Genomic DNA, 25778 nt, shown 5'->3' on the forward strand with positions numbered 1-25778 from the left:
AGCTCTAGGTCTAATTGTTGAGATACTGTAGATATCGTAAGCTATTATAGATAGATAGATAGATAGATAGATAGATAGATAAATAGATAGATAGATAGATAGATAGATAGATGTAAAACAGATTGATAAAGGTATCAGTGTGCATGTGCGCGCCCTCTGCAGGCGGTGCTGCAGGCCGGTCAGGGGAGTGTCGTAACGGGGAGTGTCCCGGGCCAGAAGCATAAACAGCGGCTCTGCTCTCTGCTGCTCTGCCGACTCGACGCATCTCTGCTCCGGCTGCAGCTAGAAGCGCTCACCGCGGCTCAGGTCCACACCCGTCCGTCCGACCCACCGACAACAACTTTCGCACCTTCAGGTACGTTAAACCCCGCTTTGTTCAGTCAAACAATACAGCACTGATTGCCCAACGGCGATTTAATTAGGCTCCTTTAATTAACGCTACAATGAAATGAGCCGTTACTTTCCATGCAGACTGGAATAAATGTCTGCTCTGCTGAAGGAAAGAGAGAGTGTTGAATGAAGTATTTGGCTGATTTCTGCATGAAGTTTACTTACACTGAAGCTCTTTTTTCTCTAGTCTATTCAAAAAGGTGTAAACACAGATTTTATTGTGCTTAGTGCAGCAGCTGCTGCCTTATATGGACAGGCAGTGGAACCCCTGCATAATGACTAAAACTGTTGTGTGGTTCCACTTAGGCGGACCACAGTCACATTTTTTCTTAACATTAAAATGAGTTCAGGCTGCCATGATGTGATACTAAACCCCAACACAACTTAACACGCTGTGTTTTCTTTCAGAATATAGAAAAAGTCTATTCGTTAAACACTGTGATGTCCTCTGGACAGCTGTACGTGCTATATAGGGACATCAGTGGTTACCATAGAAACACACAACCAAATAGAGGAGAACTATTCAGTTAGTCCCAACATCCTGTATGTGGCTTTTCAGTGCAGCAACCGTGAGGTGAGTGCGTCAGACTGTGTATGTATGCGTGTGAGTGTGTGAGGAAGAGGTGTAGACAGACATTTGTTAGCCATTCAGAAAGTGCTGTGTCAGATCCACACTCAGAGTCAGATGGCCAAAGATTACGTGATGCCTGAATCCACAGACTGTACTACACCCCACTTCAGATTTAGATATAAGCCTCTAACAACTGTGTGCCTGCTCTCTGTGCATGTGTGGCAGGACAGATGAACTACCACATGTCTAAATATAAGAAAAGAGAAAGAAAGGACATAGACATAGCATCTGTGATGTCCCCAAAATGTTTCTATGGGGACATTTCCAGCTTGCTGTCAGCAGCTGGGGCCAGAAAATCCAAATTTGAGAGACTGTCCTCAAACCAAACAATGACAGCATTGTTTTTGTTATTTAAACATAAATATAGGTTACATTAATGTTTCCTGACAAGTGACGTCTTGCGGTCATGCAGTCATCCAATGACTGTCCTCCATGTCCTCTCTCATTAGCAAAAAGTGGCGTGACATTGTTATACTGATGCAAAAAGTGAGGGGGGAGGAGGCCAGATCTGTTATTCAAATCCAGTAAACACTGATTTGGTGATTTGCAGATAAGAAGATGTCTAGATTAAAACTGAGCTAAACTAAACTTTTACAGATGTTTTGGTTACATTGAACCGTTGTGTTAGCAGTTAAATAACTGTATTTCACTCTGAAGCATTTCTCAACTACACATTGAAACATAGTTACTGAAGTGCTGTTGAAACAATGATTATGTGTAACCTAGACATCTAGGAGACCTTAAACTTTCCAGCAAAGGTTAGCCCAGTTGTATCCAAAAATGTCAAGATGTCAGCTTTGCAAATCACCAAATCAGTGCTTACGTAAGAAATGCATGATTTTGACAATGTTGGCTTCTTTTAACCATGAAAGTGATCTTTCTCCAACCTTAACCAAGCAGTTTTAGTTGCTTAAACTTAACCAAATCTCATCCACAGAGATGGTGGATCAGTCATGTTTGGTAGTTGTTGGGTGGGGCACTGACAAAAGAGCTATTTTGCCATTTAGCTATTGAAATCTGGGGAATGGCGTGGAGCGGAGGTGTAGGATGAGCAAGTTGGCAGACAGGCGGAGACTCTTGTAAACGAAGCAAACATACTTCAAACATACCCCTCATTAAGCCTTAATATCTTCTTCATAAAACAAAAACTTTCAAAATCTCTACCAAAACACACATTACAAGAAGTGGACTTAGCACCCGAAACCAAGTTGTTGGAGAAAATATTTACTGACACTGTATTGCTGGAGAAAGTTTTCCCATTGACTTCAGTTTAGTCACTGTTTTTCCAGAGGGTTTTTCCAGTTGAGGAAAAAATAAATCACGCCCTACTCTCAAAACACAAATCATGTCATTTAGCTGCTTTGCATTTAGGGCAAGATGATATTTTAGAAACTCCATATCAATTTCATTATGACACATTGTGCACGATATTGCTATATCGCCATTGGCTGTTTCGTAGCAGTGTTCAAGTATTATCAGGTGAATTGCACCTCCCATATCCTTTAATAACCATCCATATATCAAGTTGGTTATTTACAAAGTCATAAACAGTCATTTTGATTCTTTGTTCAATACTGTGTAAACACATAAAAGTGAAGCAGAGCGTCTATTTATGAGTGTAGAATCTCCAGAGTGTTATCTGGTGTGTCCTGAATGAGCTGGAGGGCAGCTGAACAGCTCTGGACAGCCTGAGAGCGGCATCCATGGAGAAAATGAGTCATCAAGAATCCCCCTTTCCGAAGGAGGAATCTCTTTTTGGGGGGAGAAACTCAGCACAGACATGCTGTTACTGCACAGAAATCCAGATTTCACAGATAAAACTATAATGCGTTTGTTTTTGAAGTGGGGCACCAGGCGACAAATCACAAGGGCTCAATAAAATACTTCGTTTCTTGTCATATGAATCCACTGTTGCTATCTGCGCGGTGGATCAAGTTTGGAGTTTTTCAACTCAGACCTCAAGCGAAGGCAGACACAAAAGAGAGGCTGGTAAAAAGTGGGGGAGGGGGATCAAATAACTGAGTTTGGAATGACAGACTCACTCCATGTTTGTTTGGAGGCGAAGGGGGGGACAAAGAGCCCGCAGATGAGTGGGTAGAAACTCAACGAATACCTCCGGCTTCATAGAGGTGTGGAGTGGCACGCAGACACCATCTGCTTCTTCCAACATGTCTGTGAAGACGTACTAACCAGTAGTCACGTGACTTGTTCTATTTACGCTCGTAGCTGTGCGTGTCTTGAGTCAAACCAACTACCCCTCAATGAGTCACTTTATGCAAGCCCGAGGAGGCTGGAATAGCCAGAAACATTTAATGGTTAATGTTTGTTCAAGTCAGCTGATGCCCTTCATTCAACAAAAATATAATAATTAATAAAAAAACTACTAAAACTACTTTCTCTAACCTTTTCCCTCATTCTGTTAGAGTTTTTGTTATCATCCAGCTTTTGCCAGAGTTGTTAATACATTTTTTAATACCGGCTTTGATTTATTCAAAGTGTGAGGTTATTCAGATCCCCTCTGATGTTTGCTTTATTAAGTCACAGACAGTGCGAGTATCTAACTCTGGGATAAAACTGCTTTAATGTGCAGAGACAGAAAGAGCATTTCCCTCCATCAGGGGGGAAGATCATAGTCAAACACAGTCGAATTTATTTAGTGCCATGGAGACTTTATCCTCAGAATAAAAAAAAAAAAAGTTGCACAAAAGTGATATTTTTCATGAGTGAGTAAAGGTATGCAGCTGCTTTTGAAATGAAAAGACTGATTTTTTGAACAAGCCAACTTTTCAGGGTTTAAAAAAGAAAGGCAGCTCTGTTTTCAGACAGACAGCTACATATGCAGTATATATTTGAGCATTTATCATGGGGATTTAATGGGTTACATGAGTACTTTTGTCATGAAACTTGCATGACATAGCAGCAACTGTGTAAAACTTCACTTTAAGTGTAAGTTTGTGTAAGTCTAAGTTTGTTTTCCGGTTGCTCCCTACAACGACACACTGTATGTTTGCATCATGACCACAGATTTATCTGTTGATATGCCTGGTGTTACCTTCAGGGACTTGGTTTGAAATGAAAGTTGGTTTCTCTGCTGTCGCCCACATCCGTCTCCGTGTCAATGTGGATCCTCTTGCTGGGTGTGTCAGTTTCAGTTAATAAATGGCTTTATAACAGCTCAGGCAGAAGTTACTGATTTATTAGCCTACCAAACTGCTTGGGAATATAAAGTTATTGTATTCTCTCACCACAACCGCTTTAGATTGTTCCCCATGATATTTAGGAAGTAGAAGTTTAGATGAGATGTGGTTACTATCTCATTGTTGTGGTCTACATACAGTAGTGATGATCATGGCATGTTAGCCAGCCTCACTTATATATCAATAAACTCATTATTATCATTTAAATGAATAATTAAATGATTAATAATTTAAAAGAATTGTTCAACATTTTGGGAGATACGCTCATTTGCTTTCTTTTGTGTAAGTATGGAGCTGTAGCAATGAGGTGGTTAGCCTAGCGTAGCGTAAAGACTAATCCGCGCATCCTCCAGCAAAATACAGCGGAATCAGGTGCTTCTCAGGTCCAGGACAGATAGCCTTTAATTGTGCAAACAGACTAACATTTTGACACTCTCTCTGACTTCCAGAAAGTCAGAGTCTCTTTGACTCTGATGAAGACACAGTAGTGTTGAAACATTACTCTGTTTGCACAATTAAAGATCAAAATCAGTGTGCCTTTTGTTCTCTGTTTTGTGCCTGTCAGCTTACATTAATTTACAAACAACAATTTGTGGTTTTAGAGGGAGTTGTGTAGTAGGCTAACTACTGTATTCCATGACAAATTGCCAACCTCACTGTGACAACAAGACTTAAGTAAACTGCTTTCCCCCTATTTTCAGTCTCTATGCTAAGCTAAGCTAATCACCTCCTGGCTCCAGCCCTGTACATAGGTATGAGAGTGGTATCAATCTCCTCATATAACTCTTGGAAAGAAAACAAATAAATATATTTTTCAAAATGTTGAGTTATTTCTTTAAATCATAAATCAGAAGTATGATAGCTGGGCACCTTTTCTCTTTCTAAAATGTGTGTAGTGATAAAATGGATAAATTCCACAGTATTATAGATAATATATATCAGTCTCCCTACAGTATATACATTGAACATCTTATGATGACATGCTTTCATGCAACATTGCATACTTTACTGTTAAACACACAGATAGTTTTTTTTTTGGTTTACCTAAAGGATTTAAACTATCTATCCTGTTCTCTAAGTCCAATCACTGGCCTGAATAGAGATACAACTGGAACTTTTGCAGATTGTTCTTCGATAAACACAGCTCATAGGAAAACAGAAGGACTGAGGCTTACCCAAACATTGTATTGGTATCAACACTGGACAATCCACATTAAAAAGGTTTCTTTCTCGCTTTTGTCATAAAAATATAATAAATATCTCTACAGTTTATAGAATCTTCTACCCTTAGACACTTGATAACTATTATGTGTTAATAATAGTGTGTGCCAAAATCCAACGTTTCCACATGTGATTATTTCTATGTTCCAACATATGAGTGTTTCCCTGTGGAAAATCTTATGAGTCACCACATGCACTGTGATGAGACACCAATATCATCTCCTAAAATCAAAAGCAGAGACGGAGAAGACATGAAAGCTGATATTCAGTGAGACCAAAATGAGTTGATGACTAAACATACCTACGCTGCTGTGTTTTGTGGCACTCAAGCTTCTCAGACTTTAGAGTTGCTGTTGGAAAAAAAAATCAGCTTTCCACATCCTCCATCAAGCTATAATGACCCCTGTGGAATTACCCAGCAGCCTCAGTTTCTCTTTGTCTGGCCAAACCTGGATACAGCAGCTGCAGCATCGTGGAAGTTCAGACAATGCATGACCTGGTTTGACTCCAGGGCACCCAGATGTTTTGGCTTCATCTTCCTTTTGACTATGTAAACTGCATACTGTCAACTGAACATGTGTGTTTCCTTTTCTTATAACGTCATATATCTATCCTAATAATTTAAAGTAGAGAAATATACCAGCTAGCGTGTCCCATTCAAAAATCAAGGAAGTTGACTGAAAATGGTTGTTTCCACTTACCTCTTTTCCATGTTGAAACATCCCATGGCTACAAAATATTGTGCCATGAGTCCGGCTGTTACATAAGAGGGGAGCAAATATGGGGAAGAAGGAACCCCCACATTTGTTGGCCTGGCTGTGTGACTCATGAGCTACTTCCCTCCTCCAGGATCAGGAACAGATTCCTGCCATGTTTGTGGGCAGACAGCCGTGTGGAAGAATGGGCGATTCTTGCTCCCATGTGGTTAGTCATGCAAATTTGGAGGCAGCAGGTCCAAGCAGCATTCCTGTGGAAAACTAGATTCTGTGTTCAGTTTGAACTACATGACCCCATCTTATAAAATGTTTGCAATAGCTGAAGCGGAGCTTTATAGAGAGCTCATAATTGTTAATAAGAAGTGATGGTTTGAATGTCTTATAAGCACATCATTATATCAATAAATTAGTAAAGGTTTCCAAAACATTACTGGCAAGAGAGCAGAGGCCCTTTTCAGAGAGGTTAGATTCTAATTTGAGAACACTGCTTCACTTCAGAGAACTTTACTCTCTGTGCAGTGTTTACTGTGCAGGCCACCAATTATTACAGGGTGTGGAGTCAGTGGGGGTCAGAGTCTGCTGCAAGAACTCAGAGACACTTCTGACCACTTTTGAATATTTTATGAAAATGATTACTTCACAGTCTGAACTGTGTAATCTGCCATTGTAAATATTTAGATGTAACCACAAAAAGTTGCCAGAGGTGAAAGAAATAATAAGATGTGTATTACAACTCGGATCTCATGTTTATAGCCATGATTTCTCTCAGTAGTGATAACATTAAGTTAAAGGTACCCAATTTGTAAACTAACAAAGATATATTTACATTTCCTGTTTTTCACCAAAAGTCACTGTGTATCGTTGAGGCCTTATAAATGTGTTAAATGCATTTCCTTCCTTGTTAAAGATACACATATACACCACCACCACCATTATCACTCTAAATATAGAGGAAAGCTTACTGTTTACAGTGTATCTGTCCTGTGACGTTATCAAGATCTCAAAATGCTACGGAAACATGAGAGACTGGTAAATTACAGATGAGCTAGAAAGTAGATTAGAAAGTAGTTGCATCACGGAGATAAGTTACAACATAACTCTAAGTAACAACTAAATAATTACACACTTGCCCCTAGGGTAGATGGAAATCATAAAATGTCACAGAACTCACTGATGGTAAAACAGCAGTTTTTCTGCCACACAGCATCAGTTTTTCATTAATTGCTGCCATTTTACAACACGGAAATCCAGTAAAGACCTAATTTATTGATATATTTCAATATCGATCCAGCTTACTATGATATGCAACCATGCCAAATGGCCAGCTTTCACATAGCTGGTGCAACGCAGTGCAGTTCATCGGATCAGCTGACATGAACAGTTGCTGTTTCCCCAGCCAGCATCTATAGCCGTAGTCAGCTGCTCCGGCAACATTGGTGCAACTTTCCAAATAGGCATTATTTGGATAAACTGACCACATATTGGGAATCTACATGGTTACTTTCATGCCTGAAAAAATGTTAAAACTTAATAAAGTGACAGTCCTACAGCAAAAATTTCAACAGCATTCACCCTGCTTCCGCCATCACTGCGTAGCGCGACTTCTTCCTCTCGTGTTGGACTGAGGGCAGACTGGAAGCTACAGTGATTCACTATCACCCCTGTAGTACAAAGTGGTATTACGAGACACTACGGGCCAAAGCTAGCTGGTTAGCATACTAACTTCAGTAGATATCTCTGCAACACAATACATATAGGTCTTTGACATAACGTCCAAACTGTTATTTCTTCACATTCTGTTGATAATTTTAATTAATTTGTGAATGTTTTAAACTAAAATTCTGGCCAAATCTTACACATTATACCTTTTAACATTTGCAGAGCTGATTTTTGGAAGAATTAGATTATTAGAAACCTAGCTACATTGTTTAAATCCATGTTTGCTTGCTAGCAGTCCTCTTCTTCCTTGCCTTTGTTGGTGCATCGCTATTCTTGGCACATCACCATCACCAACTGTCAGTCAGTGAAATCACTTGCAAGATTGTGTATCACGTCACCCTTGGGTGCATGAGACACTAACAAAATGGGAACCTGCTTAAAAAACATTGCTACATAGGGTTGCGTAGAATCTTGAGATGTGGAAATGCAGCAATATTGCTACAAGGACGAAGTCCAATGGGGCAAGAAACACAAGCAATCAGGTGAACGAACAGGTTGTCAACAAACCTCCGGGTTAGCCAAACATTTGAAACAGGAAGGAACAGCCAACTCATTATCCAGTCGCTCTGTTACAAACATCCATCCATCAGTTTACAGAGAGACTATTTCAACTTTGACTTCGACTGTACTTAGCATAGATATGTGTGCACAGTTTTCCGTACATGTTTCATATCCATAGATCTCAGTAATCACTCTGGTGAATACAATTATCATAACTGACAGAAAACTACAAAATAAGACCCAAGTGGTAATAAACTGCAATTATCCTTTAAGTATCAAAAGTAAAAGTACTAATAATGAACAATGACCACTGTCAGAGTGTTGAATGTGATGTAATGTACAACAGTAATGGTGTAGGTGGTCAGGTGGAGCTGATCTTAACTACAGTTGGGTAGTTTAATCTATAATGCATCGAATTTTATAAGATGGTTTTATATTTTGTTTCCTAATTTGAAAGGTAATAGATATAGTGGAGTCAGAAGTACAATATTTGCCCCTTAGATGTAGTGGAGTTAAAGTATAATGTAGCAAGAAAAGTGAAATTGTAAAATTTCAAAAATTTACATCATGATTACATATACAAGTGCACTAAATTCCTTTGCATCACCAAAACTTTCTTTATGGTGTCATTGAAGCTGAGCGAATACGAAGTGTTTCAAAATTAGTGTTACACTCTCATGTTTATGTTGGCAAGACTCCGGATAATCAGTTCTTTGAAACTCACTTCTCTGAGATAGGCATCTGATACACGTCCCAACAAAGAGTATCAGCTGATTTCCTCGCTGGTAATTCATAAACTGTTCTTACAAACAGTTGACAGGCAGCCATAACAAAGACTTTAACAGGATGCTCAACTCCCATCTTAAAAATCTCAAACATCCACACGCATGCCACTGAGAGGCCAGTGGGTTGTAATCCAATGCAGCATGGACACCTACTTCAAACTCTTGATTAGGCGCCATGTGTCTTCCATGCTTTCAGATATAGCTTAAGTGTATGGTATGTGTGTGCATGAATGTGTCTGAGTGTTTTTGAATATGCACATTGTTGGACAGATGGCAGACCACTCATGTCCATTAGCGTTGGGCATTATGATGCTGTACACTATGAGAACTGGTAGAAATTTTGCTGTATTGCTATTTTTCTAGGTTTCCACCAAGGCATCTATATTTGATTTGTTACTGGTCTGTATTTCTCTGTTTTTATGTAAGCTTACAAATACTGTGATGGAAGATTTTCTCTGTATCTCTCAACCTTAGTGTGCAGATTTGTGTTGGCGTGCATACAGTTAGGATACATAGAAGAACGAAAATGTGGTTCTGTTCCTATATATAATTATACACAGTGTTTCCTCTGCCAACAACACTTGTAGTTATGACTATGCCTGAGTCATAACTGCCTGGACTTCCTGGACTTCCTGCTCACTGGAGAAAACACCCAGAGCACAGGGCACCAGTGACTCACCTTACTTGTGCATTAATATCTAACTATTGCCCTTAACTTAAACTGTGTATCCATGGCAACATCTCAGCCTTAAGGGGAGTGGCTTAATGTCATTCAAAGCAAACGTCTCACAAACAGGGAGTCCCAGTCTCACTTTTAAGAGGTTATGCCAGAGTGACGATTCTTATCTCTGCAGTGTTTGACCACCGACTCGAAGCTTAAAATCACAGCTTGTTGCCACAGGAACGCACCTGTATACTCAAACCTGCAGAGTAGAAAAGCACTAAATCTCAGGTGTTTGATTTCCCTGCAGACAGGATGGCAGCACACCACCCAGAGTTCGAGCGGGCTGGACAGAACCCAGGCCTCCAGGTGTGGAGGGTGGAGAACTTTGACCTAGTGCCCGTTCCAGAGAACTTGTATGGGGGATTTTACACCGGAGACTCTTATCTCATCCTCAACACCATCAAACAACGCTCCGGGAACCTGCAGTATGATCTCCACTTCTGGTTGGGTGAGTGCAGTGAGCCAGACACTATCCTAGAGTTAAATACAGAAGCAGAAATAAAGGGAAAATCCACTCTAAAGTCCACTCTAAAGTGTTTAAATGATTTAAGAATACAGGTGCATGGAGTAAATAATAGATGGAATAGTGTGAACTTTTAAACTTGAATCACAGCTACCAACACTGCTGCAAAAGAAGGGTAATTATATTTAAGGCCAGTCAGGAGCATTGACACAACATGATTAGTTTGTGGATCTCTTTTGCTTTTTTGTTGGAGTATTTTTCCTGTTTCCATGGACTTGTGCCCAAACATGGAATCTCAGTTTTCCAGTGAAGCTATGATTCTGTTTAACTTGCAAATTACATCAGGATATGTCTGTTTTCCTGAGAAGTAATTTCACTTGACATTGTTGCTGCTTGGCTGTATTTACTGTTGATGCTGAGAGAAGTCAGAACAGTGACTCATGTATTGAAGGGGCAGTGCGGAGTAAGCAACATCTTTATCTTGAAGATTAAAAGATGAAGTGGTAAACACTGATACCTGTTTTACACCCTGTCTCCTAGAAATTATGTTTATATTGAAGCGATTTTTGGAGATAAGGTGGAAACACCAATTTGACCCATTACATTAATGTCATTAAAACCACGTATTTACATATATTAGAATTATTTTTACATTAAAAAAACTAAATCTAAAAAGCTTAAAACAAGATTTTGAGGTATTTTATCTGACAGCTGGTTACTTTGCAGGTTCAGATTTTACATACAAAACATAAAATTAGTTAATATAGTTTGTAAATTGTACCTATATCTGATTCTCTATTTTTCATGCTTCATATTATATATAGTAAATAATCATACTGTATATAATATTCTACTTTTTAGGTTACTTTTCTATACTATGCATCTGTTTTCACTACCTTATACTGCTGTGACATATCAGTTTCCCTGTGCGGGATCAGTATTTTATCTATGATACATTCTAACAGTTTTTTAAGTTTTGAATGCGGAACTTTTAACTTGAAACTGAATATTTGTACAATGTTGTATTGTTCTTTAAGGATCTGAATACTTCAACCACCACTGACAATATATTTGTTTATAATTGATGTGTTTGGTTCAAAATGGTATAGACAAAATCCCTTGGTCTCAAACTAAAACCTTATATTTACCTTATGAGCTTTTAGATCATTGAAAAACGTCTGCCATGAAGTTCCACGGAATGTGTAGCTGATAATAAATCACAAAGCATATCTGTCCCTTCCTCCTGAAAAGAGGAAATGCCTATCACAAATGTAAAGGCTGTAAACAGGATGAGACAATGCAAAAACATAAAACACAACTGCAGCAGTGCAGTAAATGTAGTGTTGGCTGTTATTTTAAAATTTAATGACAGAAATGCTTTAAAACATCCCTCCTCATCCTCCCAGATTCAATATTTCACACACAAATGATCATGTGCTAAAGCCGCAACCCTGTTTAGCCACCTAAAGACTAGCTCTGTAAATGAGTATTGACAGATGGAGGGGTATCTGACTGACTGGGTCATTTTTTAGGATTTAGCTTAAAGCAAAATACAAAAACAAAACAAAACAAACAAAAAAAAACAAGAAGCTGAGTCGGGTCTTTTTTCCATATTGATTTCATGTGCTTTTAGTTGGCTAAATTGATCATGGAAACAGCATTTACCAATAAACAGGATCTGATGTAACCCTCCCACATACTGCTGAACTAGACAGAAATAGAAACAGAATAATGGTGCATGTATTAATGTGTCTGCTGCTGACACATATTGATCTCCTGACTCACTGAGTCCTCAGTGAGTGAATTCCTCAAACATACAATGTAGCTTTCACGGTTAGATGCATGACTGCTGAGATAAAATATGCACCTGGATTAATATGGAGTCCATCTGTGGTTCCTCTGGTGCAGGTGATTTCTGCACCCAGGATGAGAGCGGCTCAGCGGCCATCTTTACAGTCCAAATGGACGACTTCCTGGGGGGAAAACCCATCCAGTATCGCGAGGTCCAGGGACACGAGTCCAAAACATTTCTGGGCTACTTCAAGTCTGGAATCAAATACATGGTAAGATTTCAACTGAGTGCATGTTTGTAGCCTCAAAATCATCTGTCCGCATGTTTTATTTTGCTTTTATTGGTGAATTTTAAACCCCGATTGTGTATCGTGAGTGTTGTGTTTAAAGTGTGATTTCTGCCTGTTAATTGATTGAATTTCTGTGGTTATATTTCAACTTATTTCAAAAGATAAACAGCCTTTTCTCATTCAGTATCTTTAAAAAGAAGATTGAATAATGTATAACACAATTATGATGTGAACCAAGTATCTGAATTTCCAATATTTATTAAAAATATGTTTCTTTAATGTTTACTACTGCAGAAACAATGCAACTATTAACAATAATAAAACGTAACCTGAATTTTGTCATTCATTATCTATACAATAGAAGATCTGCTGGGTTATGACCTCATCATTTTGTCAATCAAGTGTCAAATTTCCCAATATCCATTACCATTATTTACCATGTTTACTTTTTTCCCTTTTTTGGAGGAAGGAGCAACTTTACTTGGAAAGCAGGTATTTTATTTAAAATGCATTTCTTATCTTCCAGAAAGGCGGCGTGGCATCTGGGTTCAAGCATGTCGTCACCAATGAGGTGGTTATGCAGCGGCTGCTGCAGGTCAAAGGTCGTCGTGTTGTCCGGGCAACAGAGGTGCCGGTCAGCTGGGACAGCTTCAACACGGGAGACTGCTTCATCCTGGACATGGGTGATGTGAGTGAGACTGAGGCGATCCAGCAAATTAATATTACATTTACAAGATATTATTACGTAATAGTTACTTACAGGAAGCAATTTTTTTTGTAAAAAACAAAATGCAAAATTCCACCTTCAGTAAAGATTGTATTCATCGACTTTTCAATTTGCTCTTCTTGTTCCTGCTGTACAGGAGATTTTTCAGTGGTGTGGCTCCCAGAGCAACCGCTTTGAGAAGCTGAAGGCTACGCAGGTCGCCAAGGGTATCCGTGACAACGAACGCAGCGGGAGGGCCCGAGTTTACGTCTGTGACGAGGGGATGGAGAGAGAGAAGATGCTAGAGGTGAGATCAGTGAATTATGAGAAGAAATTAAATCTCACATTATGCTGCAGTGGACATCCATGTTAGAATCTGCTGACACAACCCTGCTTCTGTCCTCAGGTTTTAGGTCCTAAACCAGATCTGCCTGAAGGAGGTCCTGATGACATCAAGGCTGATGCTTCCAACAGGAAGAGGGCCAAACTCTACAAGGTGAGATAAACAGGAACACTGTAGACACTCATGCTGTCATATCATATTAGACTGATCGTGTCTTGTAATGTAGGCTCACTATGATCAGTTTGTATTTGAAATAAAAATCTTTGAATTCATCAGTGTTTATTTTGAATATTGGATTAAATAATACATTAAAATCCAGGCAAAAATCTGACTTTAAAGTACTATTTGCAGCACAAAGTTTCATCACCAGCCCTCCACCTTTCACCATCTAGACTGTTTTTACTAAAGTAGAGGGACTCATAATCAGCAGGTTTGAACTTTCTCCCAGTGTTTCTCTTCACTTATAATAATCATATATATATATAATAACTGGAAGATTTTCTCAGCTGTGTTTGCTGCAAGAGGACATCATATACTGTAAACTACAGTGATCAGTGCCTTCCTGGAGCAGACAACGTTAAAATTACCAATCTCCTTTGGAAAAATAGTGAATATTTGTGAACATCTAAGACTAAAAGGTTTATGTTTATAAAAGTTTTCCTGTGGTCATCAGTGAAGAGTTACAGTACTGTAGTTTTTCATGACAGATGTGTTAACTCTTTAGTTCTGCCTCTTGATCTACTTCTTTACATAGTAATTCTTACAAAAGTGACACCTCTTGCCCCTGATTGACAACTCTCTCTTCCTTTGTCCCTTCCTGCAGGTTTCCAATGCCAGTGGAGGAATGACCATCACGCTGGTGGCAGCAGAGAACCCGTTCGCCCAGAGCGCCCTGGAGTCCGGTGACTGCTTCATTCTGGACCACGGCTCTGATGGCAGGATCTTTGTCTGGAAAGGTCAGCGCAGTGGAGTCCCCATATGTTCATTTAGCAGTGGTTCACTTTCACAGATGAAACATTTTTACCACTGCAGAATAGATGCTGTGTGGTCGATTCTGAACAGTCAAACCTCAGATCAGTCCTCAGCTGATCATGAGAGGGACGTTGCTCAGGCAGACTGTAATTTATTTTGAGCTATTAATCAAGTGTAGTGCTTTTGACACACAAAGAACCAAAGTTATTTTGTGTAAAGTGTGGACTAATTCTAAATCTGAAATTCTCTTTACACTTGCTAAACCCGCTTCTAATACAGTGATATAGACCTGAAGGTGAATTAAAGGAATGTTTTGCCATTTAGGGAAATAAGCTTATTTGCATTCTTGCTGAGAGTCAGATGAGAAGATATGTGTGATATTTCAGTTATACTTCTCTGTACAAAAACAGAAGTGTGACAATGACATAGTGTGGTTTTACGGGGAACTTTGTGTGAGCTATTTTTTGATTGGGTGCAGTGTTATCTTGTTGTCACTGTGAGGTTGCCAGGCAACTTGTTTCTTTTTTCTTTGTTTGGTAGGGATTAAACACCTTTTTTATCTGTGAGTCAAGCTAGCTGTTTCCCCCTGTTCCCAGTGTTTATGCTAAACTAAGCTAACAGGCTGCTGACTGTAACTTCAAATTTAATGTACAAAGATGATATCAATCAATATGGAATCTATCTTTTTATCGCATTCTTGGCAGTGTATTTCCAAAAATCTTGAACTACTCCTTTAAATGCATAACAACAACATTGTTTTTAGTGCATCTAATCCAAGTCATGCTAACTCAACTTCAATTAGAATTAATAATAAATCATAATCCTAGAACCCAAGTAATAACAAAATCCTATAAATTATGCATTTTTCATTATTATGTTATTTGTAATCTTTCCTTTTGATAAAATGTTGCAACAATTGGAATTTATAACTTTTGTTTTACAGAAAGTTACCAAATCTAGAAGTCACTGCATTGTAGGAATGATCTCTTTCAGTCAGCTTTGCCTCACAAAAAGAATTAAAAACTATTCTTGTTAACAGTTTCTAAATTAAAATACTCATAAGACTACTTAATATATTCCTTTCATAGAGTTGAAATATATTCTCGCTTGACTTAATAATCCTTACCTCAGAACTTTTTTCTTGCTTGCAGGCAAAGACGCCAACATGGACGAGCGAAAGGCAGCAATGAAGGCAGCAGATGAGTTCATCAAGAAGATGGGTTACCCCAAACACACGCAGGTCCAGATCCTGCCAGAGATGGGCGAGACGCCGCTCTTCAAGCAGTTCTTCAAAAACTGGCGGGACAAAGATCAGACAGAGGGCCTGGGCGTGGCCTACATCGCTAACAGCATCGCCAAGATTGAGAAGGTGCCCTTCGACGCCGCCAGCCTGCACGACTCCCCTGCCATGGCCGCCCAGCACGGCATGGTGGATGACGGCAGTGGAGAGAAACAGGTGGACAACCATTTTTGTATTTTTTCAGATCTTAGTGGTAGTATGTAAGGGTAAGGGTCTTAAATTTGTTTTTCCCTAAATTTCTTTTCTTTTCTTCTTTCTTGTCAGATCTGGCGCATCGAGGCAGCCGACAAGGTGCCAGTGGATCCGTCCACATACGGACAGTTCTACGGAGGAGACAGCTACATCATCCTGTACAACTACAGTCACGGAGGACGCCAGGGACACATTATCTACATGTGGTGAGAATACAAGAGACTGACAGTTTGACATCAGTTAAAGTTGAATTCGGCAAGATTTTGTTGTAAAAAAGTTTTACCGTCTAAACTGCCTAAATCAAAAAGTCATTGAGATATCGGATCAAAATACAAACTGCCTGAACATCTACAAAGGTTAAACTCACCTGTGTGAGTAAGCATGTAAGATATTAACACTTATGGTGTTTGATTTGAAAGTTAAGAAGTAAATAATGTGCAGAGATGAAAAGTCCAATACATTTCATCAACTGCTGTATATATATACTATATGTATATTTTGTAGAACAATGTTTCAGCTGCAAAACACAATAATCTCTAAAAATATGTTATACACTGTTAGAAATAAAATATCCAACGTTAAGATGCATGTTACAAGTTTAAGTATCAATGATATAAAGGACTGGTCTTTATAAAGAGAACTTTTCCTTTGGTGGTGGTATATGGAGTTGTTTTGTGAGCACATACCATGCCTCAGTTTGTGCCTCTGATTTGAACGTAATGATAATGATAAATGGTTGCAGGCAGGGAATGGACTCCAGTCAAGATGAAATCGGGGCGTCCGCGATCCTCTGCGCCCAGCTGGATGAGGAGCTTGGCGGTGGTCCTGTGCAGGTAAAAACACATCATTCCTTTAATGACTTTGTGTTTGTCTGCTTTTTTTTTCCATGAGCTTATATTCATTTTTTTGTGGTTTCTTGAATTTATTTTACCACTCTTCTCTGGCTCACTAAGTACAACTACCTTCTCTCTGACCTCTACATCCTTTTTCGCTGTCTCCTTTCCCTCCTGGTTTCCCTGTCACTACGTCTTTCCTCCTTCGTTTCTCTTCAGGTTGTTGGTGCTCCTATAACCACTCAGGTATTTTCCCTCCCCTTCCCTGCTCCTCATCCTCCCAAAATGACTCACATGATTTTATCCGGAGCCAGCGAAAAAAAAAGGAAGCAAAACAAAAATGATTTTCGTCGTCAGTTTGTATTTCGTGCCTTTTGTCACTTGCCAAATACATATGAGCATCTGATTTTTGAAATAGCAGTTAACTTAATTTATCTGGCTATTTTAAGACTTAATTAATGTGATAAGGAGTTCAGTCTAATTTACCAAGAAACCATCTTGGTCAGAAACAAACAGGACATTCCACTGGGGATGTTTATCTCCTCTGCCGCCGACCCTGTCTGCTCACATATATAACAGCCGTGTTTCCGGACCTGATGTTACAGCAACACAATAATGACATAATGTCATATGTCAGTTGATGCAAATATGTGTTAAATATGCATGAACACAGACTTTGGGAATAACTGTGGAAGACAAGATCAGCCTTTTTTTAGAGTGAATCCTTGCTCTGTTTTTATGTGAGTCATTCAATCATTTCTGTGTTCTCCATTCACACTTCACTCCTTCCGTGTGTCATTTGCATGTACAACCTTCATGTTTGCGTTGTGTCTGTGCTGTCACATCACACATTTTCTGTGCGCATATGTGTGTGTGTCATGTGTTAAGTAGAAATGTTTGAATCCATCCCATTTGGAAACATCTGCACATCGCCAAGTTTATTCTTCCAGATGTTCAGCCTACCTGCTCTCACTTTCAAAATGTAGAACAGTTGTCTTGCAAATGTCACTTTTGTATTCACAGTTTGTCAAATTAACCTAGAGTTTTATGAATTAATCACTTAGAAGATTGATAGAAAAATAATCCTCAACAATTATAGATAATAGATTAATCTTTAAAGTCATTTCTTTCAAGCAAAAATGCCAAACATTTCCTGGAAAACAGCTTTATAATGTAGGTGGATTTGCTGATTTCCTTTGCATTATTGATGGTAAACTGAATATTTTTTGTGTTTTGGGTTGTTAATTGAGTACAATGTGATATTTAATGGCATTATCTTGGGCTTAAGGAAATTGTGATTGGCATTTTTCCCCATTTTCCGACATTTTACTCAACAGATACAAAAACAATACTTTGAGGAATATAAAAGTTTTCTACAAAACTCCTCAAACGTTTAATGTTGTCTTCACACAAACACCTGTACAGGAACTTTGCCTATTATGAAATTGACAAAATTATGCTCAAAAGCAGTAAATATCTGAGAAAAAGTACTTTGAATCTGAGCAAGCTTTCACTGTCAACTTTTGGAATATGATATGTTGTTATACTTTGTGCTTCAGGCACATTGTTGGCATCAAAAAGGTTTTGAGGTTTGATACCCAGAGAGACAACGACACAATAATGCACAGAAGCAACAATGGTCTAACTTTTGAAAAACTGCACAACAGAGGCAAACAACAAAACATATCAGATTTGTGTGTATTATACTTCTATTTTTTACTCAGTGCTCCAGTTTTGGGTTATAAGCTGAAGTGAGACTTTGTGGAGGCCTGTGATTAGCAGCCGAGTGGAAAATATGCAAACATTTTCACAACCACAACAAGGAATCTGACACTTACTTAACAAGACATCTGGTGTAAGATGACAAAACTAAAGTACAACTTTCGTGCAGTTTATGCAGGTAAAGTGCCTTCATTCACCGTGTGACAGACAGATAGTTTCATATCATGCCTGAGAAAGAGTTACATGTGCTGGGAAATGTTTGTAGCTCTGCTTGTAGTTTGGAAGTGCACTACTGTGGACTAAAATGTGTAAAGTTATCAATGAATATTTACCAGTTCTCCGTCTCAACTCAGAATTAGTATAATTTTCTCTGCTGCTTAAGTACTGGGTACATCACGAGACAAGACTACAAATGTTTCAAATGTTTATGAGAAAAGCTGCAGACCAAAGAGACTTAGAATAATTTTTCAGACATAACCTGCGTCACAGTTAGTGTCCTGATTTCACAAACCGTGACACCCACCACCTTGTTGAACAGTCAGTGACCACGTGGCTCAGCTCAATGCTGCCATCTTGTGTCAGTAGCAGATATATTATTGATTCATATTTCATAGGATACAGCTAGGGGAAAATCTGCCTGCTGGGGTTTTTGGATTTGTTGCACCACCTTGTGATATCTCACAACATCAAAACGCATGAGATATTTTGCTGTGTGAATTAATATAACGACCTTCTACTCAGTGGTGGAGTTTTAATTTTGGATTTTGTGCATCAGGTGAGGGTGGTGCAGGGTAAAGAGCCGGCCCATCTCATGAGTCTGTTTGGAGGACAGCCCATGGTGGTGTACAAGGGAGGTACGTCCAGAGAAGGAGGTCAGTCCGCTCCTGCAGAGACTCGACTCTTCCAGGTGCGCTCCAACTCCGCAGGACACACCAGAGCTGTGGAGGTAAGAGAACATACATCAGTAACATTGTAGAAGGAGATTTTAAAGGATAAGTCTGGTGATATTCTGTATTTTTCTTATTGTCAAGAAATCCTAATAACAGACCAAAACCAACAATGAATTGATCTACTTACAAGTATTTTCTGTGGATCCAAAGCCTGATATATCTTATTTATCTTTGGCATTGTTATCCAAAAACTATAAAGCACCAAATGTGTATTAATCCACAGCTGAAAATAGTCCCAAACAAATGCACTATTTACTCCTGTTTGAGTAACATTTGTTAAAACTGCAGTGCCCAGCTGTGTAAGGAAATTACTATGATGTAAAAAAAAAAAAAAAAAAAAGGATTATGAAACTATACAGTGTATGTGTGGCCCATTTTTAAAGTGCTATGTAGGAATGAACAAGCTTGGGACTGAGTGCCACAGACATGCCAGAGAAGGCAGGAAGTGTTGAGAGACGGAATAACATGTTTTAATGGGTTTGGTCTTTGCATGTAATGCTTTAGCAATAATAAAATTATAGAATAAAGCCAGACTTCTGCACAAATATCATCAGACAAAAAAAACTTTACTTGCTAGTTCAACATTTTCCAAAACTGTTGAACTCATGATTTTTACTGCAAAAAGGATGAATAACATATTGTCTCTTGAGCATCAAGGTTTACTTGTTTTAAAACATAACAATGTTTCCCAGTTGGGTGAGAATATTCTGCTTGTTTTCAGTGCAGTTTCCCTTGTTTGAGAATGTTTCTGACTTCGGATGTCTTAAACAAAACAAAGCGCAGTAAGGAAGATCACTGCAGTGGAATAGAGAAAATTACAGTTGATTCTACAAAATAATCTTTCTGTATTGGTACTTTACTTTGTTTACTTAAACTTTCTAGGACTCATTAATAGACTAAACGGCTTGTTAAGTTATTGATTTTTAGTTGCAGTGTAGCCAAATTCAATCACAGTTCACAGAGTCACACAGTTTTCACTGTCACCAATCTCAAATAAATCTTTTTCCATGAATGACAGAAGACAACCATTTTCATTTTTTATTGTATGGCCATACAACACAATGAAGTCTGGTTGCTGCCTGAAACACGGTAAACACAGTATTTGTTTGTGGACATTGGTTAAAGTTGACTGAAAATGCTTTGCCAAACCCTGACAGCTCACACTGTGACAAACATACTGTCGGGTAGCAGAGCTGCACATGTTAATCAACAGTATTTCTGTGCTCATCCAGGTTGACACAGTGGCATCCAACTTGAACTCCAACGATGCGTTTATTCTGGTGACCCCCGGAGACTCCTTCATGTGGGTGGGAGTGGGCGCCAGTGACACAGAGAAGCAGGGAGCTCAGCAGCTGTGTGACATCCTGGGAGTGTCGACCTCCGAGCTGTCTGAGGGAGGGGAGACAGGTGAGGAAACAGGATGAAAATGTTAACTTCAAATAACATTTTCTCACAGTGGTTTTGGCATTTGTGAATTGAACTGAACACCAATAGCAATGAATGATCTGAGTTGTTTCTGCATCAGCTACAAACTGTGGTCAAGCTGTTAGCTGAAATAGCACTTTAAATTCAAATTAAATAGTTTTCTCTTTTTGCCTTTCAACTAAACTACAGTAGGTGCTTGTGTTCATTTATATTAAAACAAAGGAGTCTTGATTGCATCACCCCTTTAGAGGATATCAGTCGTCTTGTGATTTGCTTTCAAAGCATGAGAAGAAACTGAATTCTCTGCCTCCAGTTTCTAATATAAAACCTCAGGCTAAAACATAACAGATTCCATTTTTATAAGCACCCTGCTTTTAAAGATCGGCCTCAGTTGATAGCTGCTACAGACTGAAATTCAACATTTTATTTTTGAGATGTTAAGCCAATGATTTCTTACCTTTTCTACTCAGAATTCATGCAGTTGTGTATGAGAAATGAGTTGAAATTGTCTAATGAAACCTCTAATGTCTGTAACAGTTACTGTAGTTAACTCTAACACACATTTTTTTGTTTTTACATTCCCTGTTGTTTCCCACTTCTTAAATCTATCACTTAGATTCTTATTAGAGTCTTATTTTTATCTTGCCTTTTAGCCTCTTTTAGCTCATAGTTTTCTTTTTATGGCACATTTGCTGTTTGCTACAGTCTCACCACTCTCATCAAACTCATTTCCATATATTTTTCTCAAGAGTTGGTGGAGACAAAACTTACAGAGCTAAAAGGAGAATGAATATATTGGACTTTCATTTTTGCTAATGAGTTAGCCATAACAACTTTGTGAGGTGATACATTGTCAAATATGTATTTTTTGTCGCCAAAAAAGCTATTAATAAACTTCAAAGGAATAGTTCTACATTTTGGTAAATTCACTTAGATGCTTGCTTGCTGAGAATGAGTTACGAAGATTCAAACCAATCTCCTATCCGTTAATATAAGCAGCTGGTTAGCTTAGCTTTTGTACAGTCTTGTAAGACTGGGAAAGGGGAAACAAGTAGCCTGTTGGTCTGAAGGTGACAAAATCCACTTACCAGCACCTCTAAAGCTCACTAATGAACATGTTATATCCTGTTTGTCCAATGTGTTAAACAAACGGGATATAATATGTTTTGGACAGAGTCAGCAAGCTGTCTCCCTGTTTCCAGTCTTTTTGCTAAGTTAAGCTAACGGTCTCCTTGCTGCAGCTTCATATGAAACAGACATGAGTGCATCAATCTTCTTGCCATCTGCAAGAAAGAGAATCAGCTTGTTTTCCAAAAACTATTCTTTTAAACCCTTCTGGTGTTTATGTTCTTATTTTCTGTTGAAATGTGTAAAACTATAATAACTTGAAGTGTGTCTGTGGTCTTCACAGATCAGTTCTGGGAGTCTCTGGGAGGAAAGACAGAATACCGCACTTCTACCAGACTCAAGGACAAGATGGATGCTCATCCACCCAGACTCTTCGCCTGCTCCAATAAGACTGGAAACTTCATCGTAAGTCTTTTGTTTAAGCTTCTTCTTCTGCTGCTCAATAAAATGCGCATGTAAATGTGTTTCTGAATGCTCCACAGCTGTATGTGCACACAGTACATCCTGCACCAACACCAATGAATCCTTTTCCTTACTCCCCTCAGATCGAGGAGGTACCCGGGGAGCTGACCCAAGATGATCTCGCCACTGATGATGTCATGATCCTCGACACCTGGGAGCAGGTAGAGAAACCAAAGCTGAAACTGTTTTAAACAGATAATATGGATTCAGAGCAGAGTCACTGCCATGAACACAACAACAATGTATTAATCTCTCCCATTTTCAGGTGTTTGTCTGGATTGGCAATGAGGCCCAAGAGGAAGAGAAGACTGAAGCGATGACATCTGGTAAGGACATCTGCGGGAAAAACTCATATTATTAAGATATGATCTCAATTAGCTCAAGAACTGAAATCATTTAGACCTGTGAAATTGTGGGAACGAATAAGGGTGATGTTACTATTATTTCCCTCCAGTTTTTAATTTTAACACAATTCTTTGGGTTTCTGAACCGCCTTCTCTGAGATCAAAAGAAAATTCAGAATTTTTATCATCCATCAAATTTATTTAATGCTATTTTAAGAATCCCTATTGCTTTGTGCACTTGTGGTGCAGGGGCAAGAAACTCAATAGTTTCAAGAGATTTTATGAAGCCATTTTGTGCAGATTCTTTGTTTTGAACAAGCAAATTTCTCTGTATTACAGAATTTTTTTGTGTTTTTAGATGATTTTTTTACAATTTCACTGGCAGAATTTATTTTAACATTTAATTTATAGATGTTTGGCTGTTAATAGCACCTTCTCTGGATAACTTATCAGTTTGCAAGTTGTAAAATTTTGATGCAATCTAGTTTTGATTCCCTTTCTGGTTGTTAAACTCAAAGCAAATACACATCATTCTGCTGTGCATCTGTGATTCTAGTTTATGACTAGGACTAGTGCCAATTCAAGCTTTTCCTCATCTTCCTCAGCGGCCCGTTACATCGAGACAGATCCAGCCAACAGAGACCGCAGGACGCCCATCGTGAGGATCAAGCAGGGCTTCGAGCCACCCACCTTCACCGGCTGGTTCCTGGGCTGGGACCACGACTACTGGACCAGCGACCCCCTGGAGCGCGCTATGGCTGAACTGGCCCTGTGAGCTCCCACCTAACCCTCCCTTGTCAGCCCTGGCCTTTGACCCCGCTGCTCCGCTACAAGCACTGAGCTCCAATCATAAGACTTTTTTTTAGCTGCCAGTACGCCCTGAACCAAGAGGAGTTTCTCTTTTTTTACTTTTTGGTGTGTTTTTAAGGGATACAGGTTGATGAAGCAGTGTTTTTAGTCATTTTGTCCCTCATGCCAGTGATTCCTTTATACCTGTTATAAAACCAACCAATAGTAATAGAGCTTTAACAGATACACTGACTTCCTGTAGAGTTTTGCACTAAATACAGTCTGCTACCATGATGTTTACTAAAGCCAATTTTCTCACCTATTTTATATCTTTTAAAAACAAAACCTTTTCACTAGTAACAGCAAATGTGGCAAAAAATCCTCAATGTGGTGCAACATCTGAACTCACTGCCAAGAGAACACCACCTATAAAAAGCAATACAAGTGATGCCTTAAATATTCTTTCCTTTAGTTTACATTAAACCTGCTTTTTTTTTTAAAAATAAGGTACTGTACCGGTTATTAAAGATGCCTTTATAGATAAGTTGTTTGTACCTTCAGGTCAGATGACTGTTATATTTATTTGAGAATAAAACGCCACAGATTCATGCCACGTTAGCTTTTGTGACGCTGCAACTTCTCGTGGGAAACCTGACGCTTTGCTGCTTTTCAAACCAGTCACGTCTTCTGTGACACTTTCTGAGGTTTCCCTAAGCCTTGCTATCACTTCAATAAAACCAAATTAAACCTATCAAGTGTTATGTGTCTGCTTTTACTAAAACTTTGTCACAATACTGTTCTGAAAAAAATCCAGACAAAGAAGCTGTCTGATAGCATCTTTATTTAAAGTCTTCATGTATATACACAATGTCAAGATAAAACCATATCAAATATTAGTAAACAGTACAAAAAAAAAACCCATTAAAAAACAAAACTAACATAACCACAAATTCTGAGTAAAATTTCATAAAGTAATATTGATGAGTGTAACATTTTCTTACATCTTCCATGTGAATTTTTCATCCGGCATTAATGAATTCTTATCTCACAAATGAGTTTCTAAAATAAACATTTGTATTCATTTTGAAAGAACATCAACCTTATCTATTATGACAGGCTTTCATAACAAGATAAGGCTGGTGTTAATCTTAAGTGTTCTTGTCAGCAAATCTCATAAAAAGACCAAAACCTACAATGTATTAGTTCTTTTCTCAATACTTTTCGACTTCTCTACCCCAGAAGCAGGTCAGTGATTCTCAATGAAGTCTGATTAATACATGTTTGGGGCCATTTACAGCAGCAGGATGGTGTGCGTGGGATTGTCTCTAAATTAATTGCAGTGGCCATGTTGACTGTAATGACGGGACACGTCAGCCAGTACAGCAATGTGGCAGGCTGACATGTTTTAAATCATTTTAGCACAACAATGAAGCTCTATGGCACAGAGGAATAATATCCATCAGGCTTTGGCTACACAGACAATACTTGTTAGTAGATTAATTCATTGTTGGTTTTGGTCTTTTCATGGAATTTGTTGACATTAAAGATAAAAATTCACAACACTTACTGTCTGAGTGAATGCCGAATGATCACATAAGTGATCTCAAGGCAGAGTTCTATAAATACAAACTCTGCCTGACAAAATGGACGAGACGCAACCACCAGGAATATCTGGTGAAACATTAGAGAGTAGCCGCTCAGTGATGGTGCTGTGAGCGTGCGTATGTAACCACCTCTCTTCTATCTGGAACAGACTTACTGTAAAACAGTCAAAACTCAACTTGGCAGGTTAGAAGAAAACTTCCAAAGTCTAAGTTTACACAACATCTGACAGTGAGAGCTACAGCACATTAACACATTTATCTGTTATAGCAACACATAATATATTCAGGAGTAACAGTAATGGTTTTTGTATACCATAAAGAAAAATAAAAGAAAAAGAATCTCTCTCTCTCTCTCTCTATATATATATATATATATATATATTTCTGAATATATGAATATATAGGTACACTACGAAGTCACACAATAGATACTGATGCTCACATTACATTTACAAACACTCCTGGGCCGTGTTTCAGAAAGCGGGATTAGTGAAAACTCTTGACTTTGTTAACCCTGAGATGAGGAAAACTCTGAGTTTTCATTTCCAGAAAGAGAGCCAACTTAAATTCGAGGTCAGTT

At 38.7% G+C, this 25778-nt stretch overlaps 1 protein-coding gene across 2 annotated transcripts; it reads left to right on the plus strand.

Moving 5' to 3' along the window:
• The first annotated feature begins 191 nt into the window (after positions 1–191).
• gsna (gelsolin a) lies at positions 192–24345 on the plus strand. Of its 2 annotated transcripts, XM_044334686.1 has the most exons (17): positions 192–355; positions 10132–10332; positions 12256–12410; positions 12955–13116; positions 13292–13441; positions 13541–13630; positions 14301–14433; positions 15601–15905; positions 16014–16147; positions 16684–16774; positions 16994–17020; positions 19272–19442; positions 20679–20853; positions 22283–22404; positions 22545–22622; positions 22727–22787; positions 23411–24345. In XM_044334686.1, exons 2-17 carry the CDS (start codon positions 10137–10139, stop codon positions 23578–23580), a joined length of 2220 nt encoding a protein of 739 aa, XP_044190621.1. In that variant the 5' UTR covers positions 192–355; positions 10132–10136; the 3' UTR covers positions 23581–24345. The 2 variants fall into 2 exon arrangements, with proteins under 2 accessions (XP_044190621.1, XP_044190622.1); XM_044334687.1 differs by lacking the exon at positions 16994–17020.
• Positions 24346–25778: the final 1433 nt, after the last annotated feature.

This window comes from Thunnus albacares, chromosome 18 (genome assembly GCF_914725855.1).
Source record: "Thunnus albacares chromosome 18, fThuAlb1.1, whole genome shotgun sequence".
In the NCBI taxonomy this organism is placed as follows: domain Eukaryota; kingdom Metazoa; phylum Chordata; class Actinopteri; order Scombriformes; family Scombridae; genus Thunnus; species Thunnus albacares.